This window comes from Lethenteron reissneri, chromosome 68, assembly GCF_015708825.2.
Source record: "Lethenteron reissneri isolate LAM-NWPU_2019-01 chromosome 68, ASM1570882v1, whole genome shotgun sequence".
In the NCBI taxonomy this organism is placed as follows: domain Eukaryota; kingdom Metazoa; phylum Chordata; class Hyperoartia; order Petromyzontiformes; family Petromyzontidae; genus Lethenteron; species Lethenteron reissneri.
In genome coordinates, this window is record NC_083846.1 from 2,412,470 (window position 1) to 2,432,814 (window position 20,345).

General features: G+C 51.4%; 1 protein-coding gene across 5 annotated transcripts in view; it reads left to right on the plus strand.

Moving 5' to 3' along the window:
- The first annotated feature begins 842 nt into the window (after positions 1-842).
- The window catches only part of LOC133360349 (troponin T, slow skeletal muscle-like), a 33,705-nt gene continuing 14,202 nt past the window's right edge, over positions 843-20,345 (plus strand). For 2 of the 5 annotated variants that reach the window (XM_061579024.1, XM_061579023.1), the window contains exons 1-7: positions 843-1,038; positions 1,877-1,912; positions 9,434-9,526; positions 15,854-15,875; positions 17,972-18,035; positions 18,699-18,815; positions 19,954-20,031. In XM_061579024.1, the coding sequence (XP_061435008.1) occupies positions 855-1,038; positions 1,877-1,912; positions 9,434-9,526; positions 15,854-15,875; positions 17,972-18,035; positions 18,699-18,815; positions 19,954-20,031 (594 nt within the window). In that variant the 5' untranslated portion in view covers positions 843-854. The remainder of the gene's footprint in view (positions 1,039-1,876; positions 1,913-9,433; positions 9,527-15,853; positions 15,876-17,971; positions 18,036-18,698; positions 18,816-19,953; positions 20,032-20,345) is intronic. The other 3 variants (XM_061579025.1, XM_061579026.1, XM_061579027.1) reach the window with 3 other exon arrangements.

Sequence of the window (20,345 nt, forward strand, 5' to 3'; positions counted from 1 at the left end):
GCGGGCACAAGCCGGCGTGAGTAGGTTAAACGTTGAGTTTTATAAGGGCACCACGGGGTGACCAGCCCCACCCTCCCCACCCAGCCCCTCCCTCCCCACCCAGCCTCTCTCCACCCTCCCCACCCAGCCCCTCCCTCCCCACCCAGCCCCTCCCTCCCCACCCACCCAGCCCCTCCCTCCCCACCCAGCCCCTCCCTGCACGACGGAAACACGACGGAAACAATAATCCCCTGTGGGCTGGTGTAACCAGAGGCAGATGGAGGGGGGAGGGTGGGTGGCCGGTGATGGGGGGGGGGGGGCCGTGGTCCTTCCTGACATTTCAATCTTTCTGAAAGAGGGGGGCCCTGAACATCGACAATCGAAACGAGGTCCCCACGTTGCATCCATGGCCTCGTGGCGCGGTGGCGGTGGTGTTGGTGGTGGGGGGCGGACACAGCGGGGCGAGGGGGGAGGGGGTAAGATCACCCGTATGCCCCCCCCACCCCCCCGTGTCTTGGATCCGTGACCGCTCATCGCCGCGTTCCATGCTGTCAGCACCGCCGTCCTGTAGCTTGTAAAGTGCCTCTCGCGTTACCACTGCCCGCGTCGCCCGCCCGCCCCCCCGCAAGCACTGCCCTCAACAACCATTTGGGGGGCGGAGAGGGAGGCGTGGGGGGGGCGGAGGGGGCCTTACCCACGACCTAAAGCTGAGAAGTTCTACTCCAGTGCGGGCTCTGACGTGTGTGTCCCACGTGTGTGTCACACGTGTCTCGTGTGTGTCCCACGTGTGTCTCACGTGTGTGTCTGACGTGTGTCCCACGTGTGTGTCCCACGTGTGTGTCCCGTGTGTCCCATGTGTCCCACGTGTGTGTTTCATGTGTCCCACGTGTGTCCCACGTGTGTCTCGTGTGTGCTCCACGTGTGTGCCGCGCACGTCCCGTGTGTGTCCGTCTCGTGTTGTCCACGCTAAAGAGGAGACCGAGGAGGTTCCGGAAGCTGCGGAAGAAGCCGAGGATGCAGGAGAGGAAGGCGAGGGAGGTGACGAGGAAGGAGAGGAAGGTGAGGAACGCCTGTTCGTGTGTCGTTGTGTGTATCCATGTGTGCCGGGTCTGACGTGGGGTCAATGTCGTGGGGTCTGACGTGGGGTCAGTGTCACGGGGTCTGACGTCAGGACGTTTGCGTTTGCCTGTCAGCCCGTTACGGTTTAACGCCGTATGGGTTTACAGGTCCGCAGTAGTGTATAGCGTCGTGTATAGTTTTTAGTTTAGGTACTCATTTGAGTCGACCTAGGGGAGGCCCGGGACGGGTTCAGATAACCGTCACTGGTGTCGACTGTGAGCGGAAATCGAACCCGGGTCACCGGGTCAATCGCTCGCTCGCTGCTGCTGCTGCTACCCCCATGTGCTGTCCCTCCCCCCCTCCCGTGGCAATCACGATTTGACAACGGCCGATGCGACCCGCCGCAGATCTTAGCGTCGCCAAATCGCGGCAAACCTCGGCGGTTCCGTGGTAAATCCTAGCGCGTGCCCTACACGTAAATTTCCGCTTCGCCCCTTCGTAAGCGTCTCAGCGCCGTGTGAATGCCGCCTTGCCTGGTGTGATGCTCCCGGTTCTCCCGTGGTGAATGTCGCCTTGCCTGGTGTGATGCTGCCGCTTCTCCCGTGGTGAATGCTGCCTTGCTTGGTGTGATGCTACCGGTTCTCCCGTGGTGAATGTCGCCTTGCTTGGTGTGATGCTACCGGTTCTCCCGTGGTGAATGTCGCCTTGCTTGGTGTGATGCTTCTGCTTCTCCCGTGTTGAATGCCGCCTTGCTTGGTGCGTATGCTGCCCTGCCCACCTGCCTGCCGCTACCCTCTCCTCCTGGCTCCTTGTCACGTGACTCGGTGTCGATGTGCAGCCGTGGAGGAGGCACCAGCGGACGACGCAGAGGAAGGTAAATCCTCCCGGTGGCACGGGGCCGCCGAGATCATCGGGGGGGTGTCGCCGTGGCTATGAGATGTTAACCGCCTCGCCTGGTGTGCAGGAGGTCGTGGGTTCGATCCCGACCCTGACGATGCCTGCTGCTGTATATTTGGAGTTTGCATTTTCTCTCTCTCTCTCATCAATCATCATCATCACAGTGGCTAGGAGATGTTAACTACCTCGCCTGGTATGCAGGAAGTCGTGGGTTCAATCCCGACCCTGACGATGCCTGCTGCTGTATATTTGGAGTGTGCGTGTCTTTCTCTCTCTCTCCCAGTCGGTCGCGTGGATTATTGTCCGGGTCCTCCGTTTTTCCCCTCCACATTTAGAAATCGACATCACGCGTTTTTAGAGTATTCCCACGTGACGGTATGCCACTTTGTTGAGCTATTACTTGCGAAGGCCAGGTCGCTTCTGAAAAAGAGGTCTACAGTATAGCTCAGTGGGCCTTAGCTGGTAAAAGTTGCACATCGTTTGTCCATACTAGAGTTTTTTTTGGGGGGGTTAGATCGCGTAAATATATTAACGTGTCATTAAACCCGCCACCAACCGACGCAGCCAACTAGTAAGGGGTTTGTCATGGAAACAGAACGTGGCCAATTCGTTGCAAGTTCAGCACCCACCGGTTGTGTGTTGGAGAGTGAACTCACAACATTTACAATTCGACGTTTCGCAGGTAATTACAACCAGCCTCGTCAGGCGACAGCCAGATTTGTGCGCTGGAACCATTAACGAATTGCCACGTTCCGTGTTACGTGGCAAACCTCACTAATTGGCCGTGTCGGGGTGGTGGTGGCGGTGGGTTTAACGACACAACGTTCACTTTTAACGCGATCCAACCCAGAGAAAACTTCCCTCTAGCGTGGAAAATATTGTTCGCGAAAAGCCTACGACTACTTAGGTGCTTAGAAGAAAAACGAGTCTAGCTTGGTTTCCGTTGCCGTCGGACAGCGGACAGATATCTTCTTGGTTCTTTTGGTAAAGTCACGTAGAAGGGAAGTAATAAAATAATAAAAAATAAAACATAATAAAATAATTCTCACGACGTTTCGGCCACAACGCAAGCAGCCATCCTCAGGTGAAGCAGCCGTCCTCAGGTGAAGAATGAATTCTTCACCTGAGGACTGCTGCTTGCGTTGTGGCCGAAACGTCGTGAGAATTATTTAATGTTTATTTTTTATTATTTTATTACTTCCCTTCTACGTGACTTTACCGAAAGAACCAAGAAGATGAATCCCTGCAGTCACGAAAGCTTTAAATCGAAATTTAAAAGCGGACAGATACTTTTCGATTTAAAGCTTTCGTGACTGCAGGGATTCATCTTCTTGGTTCTTTCGGTAAAGTCACGTAGAAGGGAGGTAATAAAATAATTCTCACGACGTTTCGGCCACAACGCAAGCAGCCGTCACCTGAGGACGGCTGCTTGCGTTGTGGCCGAAACGTCGTGAGAATTATTTTATCATGTTTTATTTTTATTATTTTATTACCTCCCTTCTACGTGACTTTACCGAAAGAACCAAGAAGACGGACAGACACTAATGAGTCCCACCCCCCCGACGGATTATGATGTCAGGGCGGAGAGACGTAACGACGTGGCGGCGGACGCGCACGCAAAAACCCCACCGCCACGTTACACGTCCCGGGAGCGAGGGCTCTAATTGCTTCGACAAGCCGCAAGCCGTCGGGGGTCACCTCGCTAAATTTACACGGCGGCGTTCTTGGCGTGGCGGTGACGCCAGTGGCAAAAGTGGCCACGGCGGCAGGCAAAGTGGCGCTCGGTGGATATTCTGAATTGCAACCTTGGCAAAGGTCCTCTTCCCTCCTTCCCCCCTCCTCCCACCGGGAGGATCCAGGAGGAAGAGGAGGCAGAGAGGAGAGGAGAGAGGGGGGAGAGAGCGCGAGAGAGAGGGGGGAGAGTTCAGATGGTGGAGAGAGATGGGGAGAGAGATGGGGGAGAGAGATGGGGAGAGAGATGGGGGAGAGAGATGGGGGAGAGAGATGGGGGAGAGTTCAGAGATGGGGGAGAGAGATGGGGGGAGGGGAGAGAGATGGGGGAGAGAGATGGGGGAGAGAGATGGGGGAGGGAGAGAGATGGGGGAGAGAGATGGGGGAGAGAGATGGGGGAGAGAGAGAGAGTGAGCTAGAGGGGGGGTTACATAGAGCCCAGTAAAAAAAAAAATTACGAAATGATGAACGAAACAAAGTTCCGAATACACCGAGCATCTTATTGTTTCCACTGATCATAAAAAAAATAGGAGAGAGAGGGGAGAGAGGGGGGAGAGATCAGAGAGAGAGGAGGGAGGGAGGGAGCTCTGTGGTCCGTGAGCGAGGCGTTGATGACGAGGTTATTTTTGAGATGATGCAGCCTTTGCGGGGGGGGGCTGGGGGAGGCATTAGAAGGGAATGGGGGGGGGGGTGACATCACCGCTTTTTGAGAAGTGGGTGGGAACCTAAGTTGGTCATGAGATAATTTGGGGGGGTGGAGTGGGGGGGGGTGAGTGGGGGGGGGGTGGAGTGGGGGGGGGGTGGAGTGGGGGGGGGGTGGAGTGGGGGGGGGGTGGAGTGGGGGGTGGAGTGGGGGGAGGGGGGTGGAGTGGTGGGGGCTACTCTTAAGTTTTAAAAATATGCACGCAGCGTGAGGCAATCGGAGTCCTAAAATTAAACGGCACGCGCATATGAATGTCACCTGTTTATTTTGAGTTCAACAAGTTTTTTTTGCATTTTTTTTCTTCTTCAAGTTTTCCACTTACCGTTGTTTTGCTGCCTTTATCTAATTGGCACACCAGGGTCATTGGACAAAGTTAAACGGTCGGGAGACGAGAGGAGGTTTGTTTGGCCCACACTCGCAGGGTAGGGCCCAGCCTGTCCCGACTGATCTCAGGGTAAAGTCCTCCTATCATGGGACCTTTTTTTAAATCCTTTATATTAAGTTCACTTGCTTGCTTGCTTGCGCGCTTACGACCGTGCAAATCTTTCTGTCGTTTTTTAACCCACTTCCCGTGCACACAGACTCGTTGTGTGTGACAATTTATTTTCGTGAAAATCTTTTTTTCCATAACTTTACACTTTTTAGGGAAAAAAATATTATATTTAATTACCAATTGTTTAATGGTGGCAGGCAATCATCTGACCCATAGGTGGCAGCCATCTCAAGCCAGAGGACGAGAGGACTCTAGCCACCACGCATATAAAGGATTTAGAGTGAAAAACTTTGTTTTACGGGTAAATTTTTTCCAGTCAGTTTCAAAAATATATATATTTTTTTCAAGGCACGTTTTTTGTTTTGTTTGCATGTTCACCGCAAGTACCGTGCTTGGTTAAGGCAGTACTTTATTCCTTGCGAAAGGTTTCTATTTGGTTATTTGAACATATAAACACCTGTTTTATTACATACTCTTTGGTTCTTTCGGTAAAGTCACGTAGGTATAAAAAAAAAAATGTAATCACGATGTTTCGGGCGCAACACAAGCGTCCGTCACCAGGTGGGACAACCACGGCAAGAAACAATTTCTGAAGTGGGCAAAAGAGAAAGGGTAAAATCTTATATTTCATAAAGTTCTCTCATTGAGCAAAGGCAGCTTTTGGTAACTTGGCAAAGCTCTGAATTTTTCCCAAGGGCACTGAAAGTCACAGCATTTAATAACAAGAATAATTAACGTTTGCAAGGTGCATTTCATCCGTGTAAATCCTTGACGCGATTTGGATGTACGATGAACACAACGCAATATACAGGGGCTCCTTACGAACGAGTTGGGTTCCAGAGGTCTGTTCGTGAGTCGATTTGTTTGTCAGTCCAACTTACACACACGCGCCAGAACCAATCCACCAGACCTCGTGTATTCCACATAGGTCCAGGTGGGGAATGGGTTTAGACGTTGTATAATCTGTAGATGTAGATGCCACTGGTTCTTCACGTTCTGTAGATGTAGATGCCACTGGTTCTTCACGTTCTGCAGATGTAGATGCTACTGGTTATTCAGGTTCTGCAGATGTAGATGCCACGGGTTCTTCACGTTCTATAGATGTAGATGCCACTGGTTCTTCGCGTTCTGTAGCTGTAGATGCCACTGGTTCTTCGCGTTCTGTAGATTTAGATGCCACTGGTTCTTCGCGTTCTGTAGATGTAGATGCCACTGGTTCTTCACGTTCTACAGATATAGATGCCACTGGTTATTTATGTTCTGTAGATGTAGATGCCACTGGTTCTTCATGTTCTGTAGATGCCACTGGTTCTTCACGTTCTGTAGATGTAGATGCCACTGGTTCTTCGCGTTCTGTAGATGTAGATGTCACTGGTTCTTCACGTTCTGCAGATGTAGATGCCACTGGTTCTTTACGTTCTGCAGATGTAGATGCCACTGGTTCTTCACGTTCTGCAGATGTAGATGCCACTGGTTCTTCACGTTCTGCAGATGTAGATACCACTGGTTCTTCACGTTCTGCAGATGTAGATGTCACTGGTTCTTCACGTTCTGCAGATGTAGATGCCACTGGTTCTTCACGTTCTGCAGATGTAGATGTCACTGGTTCTTCACGTTCTGCAGATGTAGATGCCACTGGTTCTTCACGTTCTGCAGATGTAGATGCCACTGGTTCTTCACGTTCTGTAGATGCCACCGCCGCCGTCTATTGCGCGGTGGTTGAACTTGTTCCGGAAGGGCAATTGGACATACTGACATGTTTGTTTGTATCTCTGAAGGTTCGTAAGTGGAATGTTCGTTAGTCGATGAGCCCCTGTATATAAAACTTGGCATTAATGTTGACGTGCCGACGCAAGACACTGCAGTTGCCCATGGGCAGGCTTTGACCAGCTGCACTGTCTGGTTTGTGACCTTGCCATCCCCTGCCAGCTCACCGCCACCAACCGAATGTCAAGAATGCGTTTGTTTATTATTGGACGCATGCGAGGCACGCAACCGCAGCGCCACGTGGCAAAACGCTCCGTTGGAACCGGCTTCAACTGGCCCAGAGCGTTTGTCATGGGCTTTCGTGACAAAAAGAGCTTTAAAGCTCATAGGATTCCACAGTACAAATGCGTATTTTGATTCTGTATGCGTTTGTTTAATGGGCAACGTAATTATTACAAACGCACAATACTTAATAAACATTAGCCCAGAAGGACGACAAGAAATGTTGTTTAATTTAAATGTGACCCACTATCCTCCATGGTGGTCAACACACTGGACTTGCAATCCAGAGTGGCAGGTGAGAAACGATGTTACAAACTTGATTTGAAGCTTTCGTGACTGCAGGAATTACTCTTTGGTTCTTTCGGTAAAGTCACGTAGAAAGAAAATAAATTAAGTAATAGAATACGACGTTTCGATTGCAACACAAGCAACCGTCATCAGTATACTTTCTCATCCGTCGCAATTTAAATGCTTTGTGCACGATATATATATACACACCGATGCCACACGCATCTGTGAGCGTGGCAGTGAGAACCACAATTGGAGTCGATTGTCAGACGACTCGTGCTGCGGCAAAGTGAAAGAGCAGAGCTCGCAGACTGCGTCTCGAGGGCCCCACCTCCCCTCCTGCCCCCCCCGTGGGTAGAAGCCCCTTGCACCCACAGTGGTATTGTGAGCAAGCGCTCGCAAAGAAGGAGGGCCGCAACACTCGCCGTGCACACGTGGCGAGCGACCTTCAATCATTTCGCGTTCCATCAAGCGGCCGTGTCACGCGGCGGCGGGGGGCGGGGCTTGGTGGTCACGTGTGTGTGTGTGCGCGCGTCACGCAGGGGTGGTCACGTGTGTGTGCGCGTCACGCGGGGGTGGTCACGTGTGTGTGTCACGCGGGGGTGTCACACAATGGGCTCGTGACGTCACGGCGAGTAATGGCGGTCGTCATCGTCGGACGGCGTGGTGGTGGTGGGGGGGAGGTTTTAACGAGGGGGCTTAAGGGGGTGGGGGAGGTTTTAACGAGGGGGCTTAAGGGAGTGGGGGACAGCACGGGTTGCTGGGGGAGGGAGGGTGAATTGAAGGTGGTCGTTGAGCTCGTAAGCAGAGGTGTGGACTCGAGTCATGTGACTTGGACTCGAGTCAGACTCGAGTCATGAATTTGATGACTTCAGACTCGACTTGGACTTGCATAACAATGACTTTGTCCCACCTCTGCTCGTAAGAGATGGCAAAATAAACCACCCTCATTATCACCGCCACCTTGTCATCATCACCACCACCCTCTCAACATCATCACCACCTTCTCATCATCGTGAATGGCTCTTGCGGAGGCACGGATATGACCCTTGGATTGTTGTTGTCTTTCGTTTTTGTTGTTTTGGCGACCCGATATCTTACGCTCGCGCTCGGCGCGCAGGATCGTGCACGAGGTTTTGCCAAAACAAACAAGAAATGAGACCCCCTTCAAACTGATGCCGATGCTCGGGGTTACGGTTTTGGTCTCGGAGAGAGGAAAAAAAACGTAACAATGCAAAAGGAATGATGGTTATCATTTTTATTTCAAACTTAACAATGCAAAAGGAATGATGGTTATCATTTAAAAAAGGAATGATGATTATCATTTTTTTTTAAAACGTAACAATACAAAAGGAATGATGGTGATCATTTAAAAAAGGAATGATGATTATCATTTTTTATAAACGTAACAATACAAAAGGAATGATGGTGATCATAAAACAAAAGAGACACATTTTTTATTGTTGTTGTTCGACGCTCGAACCGAATCACAATGCCAGAATTGTGACAATCCAAAAAGACAGATCCAACCACCGCCGCTGGGCGGATTGTCGTGTGAAGTGTCTCCCCCCCCCCCCCCCCCCCCGGTTTTCCACAACCGGCTCCCAGTGGGTTGTGTCAAAACGTTGCACGGACGCACACACAACACCATCATCTGATTGTTGATGTTGCCTCTGTCCATAATAATGTATTGTGTATATTATGGATAATATTGTGTCGTGAAAGCCTCCGTGTGAAATGTTGCTTCGTGTCGTGTGTGCGTGGGTGTGTGCGTGTGCGCATGACCCCCCCCCCCCCACCCACTCCGCTCCACTCTTTTTGGTTGTGTAAAATTTCATAATCTAGGTTTTTGGGTTTAGATCGCGTTATTTATAAATGTGTCGTAACCCTCCACCACCCGACACGGCCAAACAGTAAAAAATGTGTCACGTTTTCAAAGGACAAATTAATTGACTTCTTTAGCCAACCGGTGTGTGCTGAAGAGAGAATCAACAGCATTTTAAATTTGAGTAGTACGACGTTTCGCTGATAATTACAATCAGCTTCATCGGGCAAGAATGGTGAAGCTCTCCTGTCGCTTCCGGCCTTGAATAGTGGAGGGTTACGACACAGCTATAAATAACGCGATCTGACCCAAAAACCTATACTATGAATAATATTGGTCGTGAAAGCCTACGTGTAAAATTGTGTAAAATTTGTCTTGCAAATTTTTGTCAAATCCGTTTCATGTTTTTTATTTTTCCCCTTCTCCTCTCGTTCGGTTCGTTCATCCTCCCGGGTCTCGCAACCGAAAGAAGCTGCCCGCCCGGAGGCAGAGAGGGTTGTGGCCTCGGCCGAGATTGAGCCGGAGGGAGACGCGGCGGTAACGCTTGATGCGGTGGAACAAGGTAGAGAGAGCCACCGCTCCCCTCTCCACACAAACCTCTCGCCCTCTTCAAGACGGGCAAAATAACCAAAGCAAAGCCACTCGTCGCGCGTTCGTCAATAACGGGGTGAACGTAACCGCCGCAGCGCCTTAAGGGAGGACACGCGTTAAGGGAGAAGCACGGTTTTTTATCTTCTTGGTTCTTTCGGTAAAGTCGCGTAGAATGGAAATATTAAAATTAAAATAAAACATAATAAAATCATTCTCACGACGTTTCGGCCACAACTCAAGCAGCCGTCCTCAGGTGGAGAACAGGTCTGTCGAGAAGACAGAGTCTGACAGACCTGTTCTCCACCTGAGGGCGGCTGCTTGCGTTGTGGCCGAAACGTCGTGAGAATTATTTTATTATGTTTTATTTGTATTATTTTATTATTTCCCTTCTACGTGACTTTACCGAAAGAACCAAGAAGATGAATCCCTGCAGTCACGAAAGCTTTAAATCGAAAAGAGAAGCACGTTTTTCGGGAAAACGATTTTAAATAGTTTTTAGTTTTTGTTTAGTAGCAACAGAGAGACGGAATGAGAGGGCACACGGCGTGGAAAACAAGAGACGGGGGAGAATCGGACTTGTTTCACGCGATGAGAAATTCGAATTTCCGATCGACGTTTTGCCCATAAGGCGCGCGCAGGGCGTTGCTGTTGTTGTTGACGAACGTGCCGAGCGTTGTTGTTGTTGTTTATTTGTTGTCGTTTGTTGATTTGTTTGTGCGCCACTGCCATCGTTGCAGCTGCTGCTGCAGTAGCAGCGGTGGCTGTGTCGCCGAACAATGGTTTTGATTAACCGTTTTCAAAAAAGCAAAACATTTGCAACGGCTGCAGTGTGACCTCGGGTTTGCTACTAACACGGCGATATAACGATATCACGATATCACGATATCACGATACCACAATATTGCGATATCACGATACCACGATATCACGATACCATTGCGTTACTATACAACATCCACGGTCGTCATTGTCATCATCAGTTGTCGGGAAAATTGTCAAATCGGGATTTTGCGGTCGCTCTGAATCGTCCTCCTTGACCCTTGACCTTGCGGGCGAGGTCCGTACGAGATCACAAACGTGACGGTTAAAGTGGCGAATGAATAGCCTTTGTCAATTTTAACGCGTTTTTATTTATTTATTTTATATCCCGGGGTAATTCAAGGCAAGGAAACGATGAAGAACGTCATTTTCTGCAATCATTTTTTTTATTTTCTGCTCGGCGGTCGGCATTGTGCGTCTGATTCAACGGATGACATCGTCTCGACAAACCGCTGCTTACGTGGCGTGCGGAAGAACAACAAAGAGGGGGCCGTGTGAATTGCACCACCCTCGTCGCGCTGATTTGGCACTAGAGGTGGGGGATATTTTCCACACAAGTGACGATTACAGTCGGTCGCTCGTTGTGGTCGGTGAAAGCGCGCGCTAATATTTTCACGCGGTATAATAAATACCGCTAAGTTGTTAACGTGTGGCAGTCCCAAGGTGGACAGCTGTTCGCTCCCTCCCCTGGTGTGCAGGAGGTCGTGGGTTCGATCCCGACCCCGACGCCTGCTGCTGTATATCTGGAGTTTGCGTCTCTCATCATCATCACGGTGGCTAGGAGATGTTAACTACCTCGCCTGATGTGCAGGAGGTCGTGGGTTCGATCCCGACCCCGACGCCTGCTGCTGTATATTTGGAGTTTGCGTCTCTCATCATCATCACGGTGGCTAGGAGATGTTAACTACCTCGCCTGGTACGCAGGAGGTCGTGAGTTCGATCCCGACCCTGACGCCTGCTGCTGTATATTTGGAGTTTGCGTCTCTCATCATCATCACGGTGGCTAGGAGATGTTAACTACCTCGCCTGGTATACAGGAGGTCGTGGGTTCGATCCCGACGCCTGCTGCTGTATATTTGGAGTTTGCGTCTCTCATCATCATCACGGTGGCAAGGAGATGTTAACTACCTCGCCTGGTACACAGGAGGTCGTGGGTTCGATCCCGACCCTGATGCCTGCTGCTGTATATCTGGAGTAGTGTCTCCTCCCCGTGGTCGTGGATTTCGCACCTCCGATTAGTACGGCCGGCTACGTGCGGCGCGAAAGAAATTCAACGCACGCACGTACATGCGTGCGTGTCCCAGGTGTGGCCGTTAAGACTTTATCGTACGCATATAAATGTTGTATTGGGAAGCGTTGATACAACGCCGCGTCACGTGTTGGTCGGGGCCCCGCCGCCAAGGTGGAGTGCCCTTACCAATGGCAATGGCTGCGAACCCAGCAGCTCGGCACTACGGCTCATGAGATAACGTCGATCGGTTGATGAATTGAAGATGTGTTCCACTTTTTATTCCGAGAGATGACCGGATTGGGGGCGAGTTAAATTCCACTGGGAATTAATTTTTTCGGGGTACAGCGAGATAATGAATTGGTTAGCCAAATAATGCTCTCAAGATTGCACTTCTCAAAGCGAGGAACTGCAGTTAATTGTTTGAGAGGCAATATTTTTTGGGGGGGTTAAAAAAACGTGTGTTTTTTTTTTTACAATTTAAATTCTCTTTGCGGTCAGGGTTAGCGTCGCCGAGATGTTGAGGGATGAATTATTGCATCGTGGTAGAAGTGACAGATGGACGGTGGATCGGGGTGGGGGGGGGGCTGAGTTTCTTCAATTCCTTCGTCGCACAGGTCGGTTTATTCCGAGTGCATTGGGGTGAACTGTGGATGACCACCCACCGCATGCAATACGCCTGCAACAGCCCGCCTGCAAGAGAGCGGGCGAACGATAAGCCGCTGGGGGGAGCCCCCCCCCCTCGCCTTTAGAGCTGCCCACCAGCGGGTAGGGCCCGTTCTGGCGGCAGTCACGCAAATTAGCAGGGGGGGCCTCGGCTAAAAGTGGTCCAACTATAGATACCCCACCCGGTAAGCCGCTCACCGTGGCATTCTGTAAACATCCCTCCTCAATCCCTGACAGTTTCCCCGGACCCCCCTCTTCTCCGCCCGGAGCAGTTTTGTTAAAAACAAAAAATGAGTCTTCAAATCCGAGTCGCCAAATTCGCGTCGCAGTTTGGACCGCGGAGTTGAGGGGGGTTCTGGGAAATCGGCGGGGTATCTTCAAATGGATCGCCCTACATGCGGGGGCGTCTTTACTCTTTGTGTATTCGTAATCGAGGTTTTTTTTGTTGGGGTTAGATCGTGGAAATATATAAATGTGTCGTTAAACCCGCCATCACCCGGCACAGCGAACTAGTGCAAGGTTTCTAGATTTGAAGCTTTCGTGACTGCAAGGATTCATACTCTTAGGTTTTTTTTTACTTTACCGAAAAAACCTAAGAGTATATAGTGCAAGGTTTGTCACGTAAACAGAACGTGGCCAATTTGTTACTGGTACAGCGCTACACCGGTGTGTTGGAGAGCAAATCCACAACGTTTACGACGTTTCGCCAGTAATTACAACCGGCATCATCAGGCGACGGCCAGATTTTACTAATTGGCTGTGTCGGGTGGTGGTGGCGGGTTTAACGACACATTTATATTTACGCGATCTTACCCATTTTTTTTTTAATGATGAACAACATTGCTCGCGAAAAGCCGACACGCTTATTATTCTTAACCGTGAGCGCATTCACTGACCTCGTGAGCACGCGCGGCAATTTCGCCGCACTTTTGCAGAACTTTGTGGTTCACTCGCGGTCCAGCCGCCTACTCGTGCGCGGTGACGTAACTCACTTACTTACAGATGTTCTCACATGCCCGCCCGCCCGCCCGCCCGCCCGCACCTCCGTTCCCGGAGAGAGTCGTATGCGCGGCGGCACATTGCACGCCACGTGGCATTCGATGTTTCAACAACAGATCAAATTTTGATTTTAAACTTTCGTGACTGCAGGGATTCATATTCTTGGTTCTTTCGGTAAAGTCACGTAGAAAGAACCAAGAAAATTGAAACCTGGTATTGGCCAAACATCCAAAAAAATTTACCTGCAAATTCCTCAGTCGGAATGACACGTAGAAGGGAAAAAATAATAATAATAAAAATATAAAATTCGCACGACGTTTCGACTGCAACACAAGCAATCATCATCAGGTGTGAAATCCACAGCAAGAAAATTTGAATTTTTTTTTCCCTTCTACGTGACTTTACCGAAAGAACCAAGAATATGACAGCTAAACCGTCACATCTGTACATTGGTTTACGGCGTGCAATGCGTTTCCGGTAATCGAACGTTCGCGCGATGTTTTCCCCGGTCGCGTTGTCGATAATCCTCTTTAACACCTTGCCGATGTTCACAACGTTCTACGCTAAACATCGGTCACTGAGCGTGCGTGTCGAGTGTGCACGTGGCGCGTCGGGTTTGAAGCGAAACTAACACGAAGGGTCAAACATAGCAGCAGAGCACGCCATGCTGGCGAGAAGACTGGGTAGGCACGCTTGGTGGAGGGGTAGCATTGAAGTACGATGAGTCCTCGCTTAGCGGTGCCGATTTTTTTCTCCATCGTTTGGAACAATTGTCGCACGAGGCGGATCGCGCGCCGTTATAACGCACGATCGTTACAACGTGCGCCGTTACAACGCACACATTTGTTACGTTACAACGCGCGGCGTGCCCTCCGTGGCGGCAGTGACATCGCATCTCGCCAAACTCTTACCGTCCCCATGTGATATTTACGGGGGGGGGGGGGGGGGGAGGGAGTTCGTTTGATTCCACTCCGTGCTATCCTGCGCCCGCTACGAGCGCGTTAAATCGAGGATCAAAAAGTGTCGTGCGCGAATGTCACGTTGCCCTCTGCTGACCTTTGTCTGACCCTTCCCCTCTCTGCGGCGCGGCTACTGGATTCGCTGCACCCCCCCTCTCACCCCCCCGTGCCCCCCCCCAGAGGAAGGTAAGTCGTATTCGCGGGCCTTGATTGTCCCCGGCCGTGGTCTATCCGTTGCTGCTCGGACGAGGGCCCCCCCCACCCCCGCCTCGTAGCCGTCGTCGCGTCTTCTGGCGCTCCTCCCGCGCCACGGACGATCTCGGTCTCGACGTGCGCACGTTGAACTGCTTTCGCGCCGTACGTAGCCGTCCGCGCTTATCGAAGGTGCGGCAGATTGCTCCATCTCCCCGGTGGGACAGCGCCACCCCCCCCCCTCGCCCCTCTCTTTGGCTGCCACTCCGTCGTTAGTCCTGACCGCCGGCCACCCGCCCGCCAGCCCGACCGCCCGCCGGTCAGTCGTCCGCTTCTAGACACGACGCGTCCTGTCCAAGCCACTTAAGATGTCTTGACAACATCAACGAGCTGCACGATGCCGCGGCGTCCTTCGTGCGCCTGGCTCTCTCCGCCGCGTAATAAATGAAAGGATTTGTTCGGCACAATCAGTCCCCCCCCCCCCCCCCCCACGGCTGTCTGGGAGTGTGTCAATTCAGCAGCTTTGATTCAGGACAAGCAAAACACTGCACCGGTAAATATAGTGACTCGACCATCCTCTGATCCTCGCCGATTTTTCTTTGCACACTTTTCCACCTTTGTCCAGTTTCCTTTGACGAGTTGTCGCAATTCAGTGCCAGTTTTTATTTATTCATTGAGGACCACCGACCGGCCTTGCCATTTTTCAAATATTTATATTTTTTTACCACCGAATTCGGGGCAAAAACAAAGAATGATCGCTGTTGTCGTTATTTTGGTTGCCGACCCCTGACTCCCCCCCCCCCCCCCCCCCCCCCAACGACCCCCCCCCCTCCGACCCGGAGGAGATGGAGCAGTGAAATTAATTGGATCGTCGTGCGTGGAGCAGAGCGGATGCCGGGCGGATTAATAATAATGATAAAAGCGCCTTTCGTGTTGAAGTATCTCAGAAAGCGCCGTACGCAAGCAATGCAACTACACTCGCAAATGCCGATGAAACATAAGCGAAATAGAAAGGCGCCAATAACGCTATCAATAACTGCTCCCTAAATTAAACCGAGAACTACGGTAGATTTCGATTTAAAGTTTTCGTGACTGCAGGGATTCATCTTCTTGGTTCTTTCGGTAAAGTCACGTAGAAGGGAAATAATAAAATAATAAAAATAAAACATAATAATATAATGTGAGAGGTGGCGACGAATTGTGAGAACCTTCTTCCAGCAGTGGATCGATCACGGCCGCGGATGATGATGATGTATCGCTAACACGACTTCGAATTTGTCTTAACGATACATCGGGTTTCGTCTTGCAGAGCATTTACAATTTGTGTTCCGCCAATGTCAAAACATTTTGTCTTTTTTGTGTTCGTGGGGGGAGTGAAACGTGAAATGTTTTCGTCGTTCTAACGTCAATTTGCTGTCCGTCGTCTCTCTTGCAGAAGAAGAGAGGCCAAAGCCAAAGTGAGTATGCTGAACACGCACGGATTATGCGCACGGGGACTCATTTTTGGTTCTTTCGGTAAAGTAACGTAAATAGAAAACAAAAAAAGAACAATTTTTTTGAAAAATTTAATACAAATTCTGAATTAAAATTACACATTTAAATAATACAAGTAAAATATATATATATATAAAATGACAAAAGCAAAAAAACCCACAATAAAAATTGTAAAATAAAATAAAAAATTAGAAAACATTTTTTTTAAATAATAAAAGCAAAAAAACCACGACGTTTCGATCGCAACACAAGCGGTCATCATCAGGCGGAGATAAAAAATTATCCTCCGGTTATGGACATTCAACTTGCGAACGCTCAACCTGGGTCCCTGATGTCCAGTTCCAACGGAGCGTGTCTGCCACGTGGCGTTGCGGTTGCGTGCCTCGCATGTGTCCAATAATAAACAAACGCATTCTTGACATTCGGTTGGTGGCGGTGAACTGGCAGCGGATGGCAAGGTCACAAACCAGACAGTGCAGCTGGTCAAAGCCTGCCCATGGGCAACCGCAGTGTCTTGCGTTGGCACGTCAACATTAATGCCAAGTTTTATATACAGGGGCTCATCGACTTACGAACATTCCACTTACGGACCTTCAGAGATACAAGCAAACATGTCAGTATGTCCAATTGCCCGTTCGGACCAAGATTCATAAGTTCAACTGCCGCGCAATAGACGGCGGTGGTGACATCTACAGAACGTGAAGAACCAGTGACATCTACATCTGCAGAACGTGAAGAACCAGTGGCATCTACATCTGCAGAACGTGAAGAACCAGTGGCATCTACATCTGCAGAACGTGAAGAACCAGTGGCATCTACATCTGCAGAACGTGAAGAACCAGTGGCATCTACATCTGCAGAACGTGAAGAACCAGTGACATCTACATCTGCAGAACGTGAAGAACCAGTGACATCTACAGAACGTGAAGAACCAGTGGCATCTACATCTGCAGAACGTGAAGAACCAGTGACATCTACATCTGCAGAACGTGAAGAACCAGTGGCATCTACATCTGCAGAACGTGAAGAACCAGTGGCATCTACATCTGCAGAACGTGAAGAACCAGTGGCATCTACATCTGCAGAACGTGAATAACCAGTGGCATCTACATCTACAAAACGCGAAGAACCAGTGGCATCTACATCTACAGAACGTGAAGAACCAGTGGCATCTACATCTGCAGAACGTGAAGAACCGGTGGCATCTACATCTGCAGAACGTGAAGAACCAGTGGCATCTACATCAGCAGAACGTGAAGAACCAGCGGCATCTACATCTGCAGAACGTGAATAACCAGTGGCATCTACATCTACAGAACGTGAATAACCAGCGGCATCGATATCTGCAGAACGTGAAGAACCAGTGGCATCGACATCTGCAGAACGTGAAGAACCAGTGGCATCGACATCTGCAGGAGAAGATACAACTTTTAAAGCGACTTGGCTATCGCAAGCGATAGCTCAACGACGCGGGCTTATCGTCGCGTGGAAATTTATAGCAGCAGCCGCACCACTCTAAACGCGTGACGTCCATTCTAAATGTGGAGGACCCGGAAAAATACACGCGACCACGGGGAAAACACGCAAACTCCAAATATACAGCAGCAGCAGGCGTCAGGGTCGTGGTCGAATCCACGACCTCCTACATACCAGGCGAGGTAGTTAACATCTCATAGCCACCGTGATGATGATGAGAGATGCAGATTAAAAATATACAACAGCAGGTGTCATGGTCGGGATCGAACCCACGACCTCCTGTGCACCAGGCGAGGTAGTTAACAAGCCACTACATTTACAATCTCAAGCACGACGTCTCGCCGGTGATCACAACGCAGCATCTTCAGACTTGTGCGTCCTCACTTGATGCAGCAAGTCTGGCTGTGACGGTCCCACCTGATGACGGAGACTTGTGTTGCCTCCGAAACGGTCGTTATTTTTGTATTCATTAAAATTTTTACCCACGTGACTTTACCGAAAAAACTAAGAGTATTGTACATCGTCGTCGTCGGCGGGTTTGACCGCAGCCTAACGCTCCCTGCTTCTCGGCATCTTCCCGCAGGCCGTTCGCTCCGCCGCAAATGCAGATGCCCAAGATGCCCGAGGGAGACAAAGTGGACTTCGACGTGAGAACCCCCTGGGGACACCGAACGCTCGCCGCGTGCACATTCACCGCGGGGCCGATGGGAACCGTGGCCAATTACGGGGGGGGGGGGGGGGGGGGGGGGGGGCTGTGATCCGCTCGGCGTCATCCGGGGTGGTCGCTGAGTGGCGGAGTGGTCAGCTTGGCTGCCCTCCGTGTTGACTGCCCCCCCTCGACTGCCCCCCCCTCGACTGCCCCCTTGACTGCCCCCCTCGACTGCCCTCCCCCTCGACTACCCCCCCCTCGACTGCCCCCCCCCTCGACTGCCTCCTTGACTGCCCCCCCTCGACTGCCCTCCCCTCGACTGCCCCTCCCCCTCGACTGCCCCCTTGACTGCCCCTCCCCCTCAACTGCCCCCATGACTGCCCGGCCCTCGACTGCCCCCTTGACTGCCCCTCCCCCTCAACTGCCCCCATGATTGCCCGGCCCTCGACTGCCCCCTTGACTGCCCCTCCCCCTCAACTGCCCCCTTGACTGCCCGGCCCTCGACTGCCCCCTTGACTGCCCCTCCCCCTCAACTGCCCCCTTGACTGCCTGGCCCTCGACTGCCCCCTTGACTGCCCCTCCCCCTCAACTGCCCCCTTGACTGCCCGGCCCTCGACTGCCCCCTTGACTGCCCTCTGCCCCCACCCCCCCACCCCCGCAGGACCTGCACCGCAAGCGCATGGAGAAGGACCTGGGTGAGCTGCAGACGCTGATCGCCGCTCACTTTGAGAAGCGTCAGAAGGAGGAGGAGGAACTCATCGCTCTCAAAGCCAGGATCGTGAGTCGCGGCGCGTTCAACGTTTTTAGTTTTTGTTCGGTTTCCCTCCCTCGGCGTTTTCACCGCCACCACCAATACCACCACCACCCGCCACCCATGCCCCACGACGATGCTGACCGTCCACCCTTATTCCCCAGGGTTGCTTTAGGCTCTGAAATTTTAAATGCGGCGCATGAACCATGGCGCTAAGTTCAAGTTCAAGTTCTTTTATTTGGTATGGCCCTGTGAGCCATTCGGCTCTTGAATCGGGTGCAACCGCAACAAACAAAAAACATGAACAAAAAACATCTTAAAGTGAATATGTGACTGAGTGCAAACAGAAAATCCAAGAAAAGACTAAAAAATATTTGCAGAAAAAGCACCGTACACAAAAATGTGCAAAAATCCCAGTGGGATGCAAGTCAAACAACAACAACCACAAGGCAACTTAGATTAAGGCCATCAGTCTAACTCTGTACTACAACAAACAAACATGGCCAAACCAAAAAACGTATCGAAAATCACCAAAATAAAGCCATAAAAGCAATGAAACAGTGGTCATAGGAACTGTGACCGAATTTTCACAATAGTCAACGTCGCGAAAACGAAACCAACTTCCCTCTCCCGTGTCTCTCGCTGCTTCTCTCCCCGTCTCCTGTACCGCGTGTCTCTCGGTCTCTGCTTGTCCATCTTCACGGCTCTCTCCACCACACATCTCTCCATCTCCCGTACCGCGTCTCTCTCCGTTTCCCTCTGTCCACACATCTGCGTGCGTCTCTCTCTGCTTCTCTATCTCCACACATGTCCTGCGCCGTCTCTCTCTCTTTCTCTCTCTCTCTCCCCCCCCCCCCCCCCCCCAATCTGCTATTTGCCAACCACAAGGTACAAAATACGCCGGGGTCATATCGCGGGGAATAAAAACGACGTACCTCGCGATCTCGCGAGAGGGTCGGACTGCGCGTTGACGCGTCGCCTCGACGGCAGAACCCGCGACTTCCAAACTGCTCCGTGGGAAGACCGTCGGGATTTCCCAGGACAGAGACGAGTCTGTGGTTGGGGGGGGGGGGAGACGCGGGGCAGGTGGCAACCCGAGCGAGCGGGGATCGTGAGCGAGCGCGTTTGAAAGCGGCGCGCCGCCCGCCCTCTTTGTGCCCCGCAGGAGAAGCGCCGCTCGGAGAGATCGGAGCAGCAGCGGATCCGCGCCGAGAAGGAGAAGGACCGCCTCGTGCGACAGGCGGTCAGTAGCGCTCCTCACTCGCTCGCTCCCTCGCTCACCCACTGCCTCGCTCACCCACTCCCTCACTCGCTACCTCCCTTGCTCTCTTGCTCCCTCACTCCCTCACTCACCCACTCCCTCACTCGCTACCTCGCTCACTCGCTCTCTTACTCCCTCACTCACTCCATCGCTCGCTACCTCGCTCACTTACTCCCTAACCAACTCCTTCACCCACTCCCTCCCTCACCCACTCCCTCGCTCACCCACTCCCTCACCCACTCCCTCACTCGCTACCTCACTCACTCTCTTACTCACTCTCTTACTCCCTCACCCAC